This window comes from Oratosquilla oratoria, chromosome 2 (assembly GCF_046742065.1).
Source record: "Oratosquilla oratoria isolate Oo_2021 chromosome 2, ASM4674206v1, whole genome shotgun sequence".
Classification (NCBI taxonomy): Eukaryota; Metazoa; Arthropoda; class Malacostraca; order Stomatopoda; family Squillidae; genus Oratosquilla; species Oratosquilla oratoria.
The window spans coordinates 7,082,853-7,086,759 of record NC_134778.1 but is presented as its reverse complement, the minus strand read 5'-3'; the positions used below and the strand labels follow the sequence as shown (position 1 = coordinate 7,086,759).

At 43.9% G+C, this 3,907-nt stretch overlaps 1 protein-coding gene across 1 annotated transcript; it reads right to left on the bottom strand.

Annotated features, from left to right (window-relative positions):
* Positions 1-1,212: 1,212 nt before the first annotated feature.
* LOC143034254 (uncharacterized) lies at positions 1,213-1,967 on the bottom strand. The gene is made up of 2 exons (XM_076200192.1): positions 1,768-1,967; positions 1,213-1,597 (listed from the first exon to the last, which is right to left on the bottom strand). Exons 1-2 carry the CDS (start codon positions 1,965-1,967, stop codon positions 1,213-1,215), a joined length of 585 nt encoding a protein of 194 aa, XP_076056307.1.
* Between the last annotated feature and the right edge of the window lie 1,940 nt (positions 1,968-3,907).

The following is a 3,907-nucleotide window of genomic DNA, read 5'->3' as shown; positions in this document are numbered from 1 at the left end:
GCATTCTCTCTCGTTCCATTTACAAAGAAACTGTTTTCCAAAAATTCATCATCAAGAATGGAGAAGCTATATTTAGCATACAAGAGGCTTAACACGAAAATAATTTTGAAATGTTGTCCAAAGACGAACCCTAGAACATAGAAAAATGGGAGAGCTACGAAGGTAATCTCGTAGTCGGGAGAGAAAATGTTCGAGATGTTGTTTGTGAGTGGCTTCATCTAGGCTGCCTATGAGGAGGTCGTTGATGTAGGCGAAGCAGAAGGAAATTCCTAGCAAGATCTCATCAATGAAGCGTTGAAAGGCTTGGTCTGCTTTGTGTAGGCCGAACGACATCCTGACGTATTCGAACAAGCTAAAAGGGGTTATAATGGCAGTCTTCGGGAAGTCTGCTGGGTGGATGGGAATTTGATGGAAGGCCTTGACGAGGTCGATTCGGGAGAAGACGGTCGAACCAGAGTACTGTGATGAGAACTCCTGGATGTTGGGCACAGGGTATCTGTCTTCGACTGTGTGGACGTTGAGGGCACGATAGTACCCACAGGGCCTGGTATCCTCGTTCTTCTTGGGGACGATCTGTAGTGCTGATGACCAGTTGCTGCTGCTAGGATATATGATGCCGTGACTCGTGAGAGTTTCGAATTCAGCCATGACTTCCTTGAAACGTTCGGGAGCTAGGCGATGAGCCTTGGCGTGGACTGGTAATTCAGTGGTCTCGATGTCGTGAGTCACGTGGTGCTTCACAGATATGTTTGGAGAATATGGCTGTGTCAGCATTGGGAAGGCCTGGAGGAGGTCGGCGAAGTTGTGGTGCTCGTAGATTATAGACATTTTAGAACTGTCACCAGGCGTAGTTTGTGCTTTAGTGGGGAAGGCAGTGAGGAGACCCACTAACTACCGACATTTGAGGTCAACCATGAGGTTGTGGTGCCTTAGAAAGTCGGCGTCAAGGATGATTTTAGATACGCTCCGACGTAGAATGTCCACTCAAAAGAACGACATAGGTTTAAATTGAGCTGCGATGTTCTGCGTGAGTACACTGGTATCTTGGTGTTGTTGGCGGCGTACAGATGTAGGGCAGGATGGAGGGACCGTTGATTGGCTGGCGCTGGAAGGACACTAACGTCAGCGCCGGTGTCGATTAGGAACTTCGTTTGGGAAAGGCGGTCGTAGATGTGAAACAGCGCAGAGGAGAGGTGGCGAACACATGCTGCGTTAATGGTCGCTGCTGGCGTTTAAAGTTTTAAAAGTGCAAGGAGGTTGACACTTGATGGTGTTCATATTGAATTTGCTGGGGTAGAAGCAGAAACCTAGGGTCCTCGAGATACTTTTTGTACGAAATTGTCGCCAGGAGCGGTGAGGAGTGTGGGAGCGGGAGCGTGGATACTCATGGAGTTGTTGCTTTAGTGAGACTTCTACCGTAAGTTGGGACACCAGATCTTGCAGTTGTGCCACCTGTGAGTTGCGTTGCTTCAGTGTGATGGCAGCAACTGACGAATCTGGGATAGTCGTCATGAAATCGTGGGCGAGATTTGCTAATTCATATGGTGACAGCTTGGCTTTGACGCTATACAGAGACTGTTGTAAGGCTGGAAGTAGGCTATGGTAGAAGATGTGGGAGAAAAGGTCAGTGTCGAAAGACTAGTACTTATCTCCCAGTAGCTGTTTCATACGACGAAGTAGGTCGGACGGCTTTTCGCTACCAAGTTCCTCCTTGGATAACAGCTTGCGGAGACGGGTAGATAGTGAAGACTGGAGCCATTTTAATACTGCTGTTTTGAGATCGGTGTAGGGGGATCTGAGATGGAGGTGAGTATGTCAGATACTTGTGAGAGGATCTCGGGTGGCAGTAGACTCACAGCATGGGTAAACTTTACCAAGCCACTGGTAATGCGAAAGATCTTGAAGTTGCATTCTAGAATGAAAAACCACATCGACGGGTCTTGAGAGCAGAAGGCAGGGGTCCTCATTCCTACTGCAGCGGTAGTTTTGGGGTGGTAGAATCGTCGTCATAATTTGTAGGAAAGTTCTATTTGCTGGCCTGGGCGATAACAGCTCGGGGCGGTGGGGGTGATAGCTTGGACGGCGGTGGCTGGGGTCGGCGGCGTTAGTGGTGACAGGTCGGGTGGCGACGGCTCGGAGGGCAGCGATTGGTAGAGGAGGTGATGGCATCAGGCGTCATCCGCTATTATAAAGTTCACTTCCACGGGTCATCAGTTGTAGGTTTGGATACGTATTTGGTTTTGTAGAGGTGAATGAGATTAATTTTGATGTCTCGGAAATATTTGACAAGATAAATATATTGGCGAAGGTCACTACACCGTGGCGCACAGAAAGGATTACAAAGGCAGAGCATGCCGACAGGAGACCTTTTGGTTCATAACTAGGTCGGATACGAAAAAGATATAAACGATAATTAATGAATAAATAAATAACCAAATTAAATTAAATTATAATAATATAACAAATAATAAATAAAATAAACAAGTGTAGAGACAGAATGGAAACCAACCGAGAGAACAGGCAGCGGACACGAGACAGGCGGCAACAAGTAGAGTTACATTACCATACGTGAAAGGGGCATCTGAGGTGGTTGCAAGATTATTGAGGAAGCACGGGGTAGAGGTAGCTCACAAGCCCGCCAATACGCTACATGGGGCGTTGACAAAGGTGAAAGACACGGAGGAGGAAGAGAACAAGACGGGAGTTGTTTATGACATTGGTTGCGGCAATTGTGGTACTTGCTACATAGAAGAGACGGGTAAGAAACTATCCATGTGGATACTGATGAATATGTTACATAGGCAAATAAAGTCTTATTTTTGTATGTACATAGTCTTGATTACTATACAAGAATATATTACAATAGTATGATGAAAATAAATAGTTTTATGTGGAATAATTAGAAGATTAGGGTGAAATACAATTTTTGCAATAACATTGGCAGAGTAAAAGACATCGCAATTTGCGGAAACAAAATACGCGGTAAAACTAAATATACCATAGAGAACGGAGGTATTAGCGTGTCACTACAGTAATTCTGTAAACTTGTTATATGTAACTAATGAAAATTCATTGGGGCATCATGTGTAAATTTTTATTTTATTTATCAATTATGCTGATTATTTCTATTTTTTCAGGTTTCCCTCTGAAAAATAACGTCATCTTCTACCATCCAAATTAAATCAATAAAAAAAAATTACATAGAAAAGCTCAAAAGAGATATTACTCTAAGTAAAAAGTCTCCAAAATTAATTCCACGGTTGAATTACAAGTGAATGAGGAACGTACAATTGTATAAAAAAGAAATAATACTGAAGAAATAGAGACGAAATTGGAAACAAAATGACAATGACATAGAAATAAATAAATAAAAGTGAGCACAGAATCCATGTACGGTTTCACAAATAAATGTAATATGTTTTTGGCCAACGAATGCAACTTTGGTCGTGGAACTAAATCAAACATATCAAACAAAATATTGAGTTTATTTATGTACAAAGTTAATATTTGTATACATGTAGAGTTTATGTATTCGCGAATTTGAAATTAAACTTGAGAGTACGCACGAGTTTGTGTGTGTGTGCGTGCTTGTGTGTGTGTGTGTGTGTGTGTGTGTGTGTGTGTGTGTGTGTGTGTGTGTGTGTGTGTGTGTGTGCGTGCGTGCGTGCGTGTGTGTATGTGTGTGTGTGTGTGTGTGTGTGTGTGTGTGTGTGTGTGTGTGTGTGTGTGTGTGTGTGTGTGTGTGTGTGTGTGTGTGTGTGTGTGTGTGTGTGTGTGTGTGTGTGTGTGTGTGTGTGTGTGTGTGTGTGTGTGTGTGTTTGTGTGTGCGTGCGTGTGTGCGTGCGTGTGTGTGTGTGTGTGTGTGTGTGTGTGTGTGTGTGTGTGTGTGTGTGTGTGTGTGTGTGTG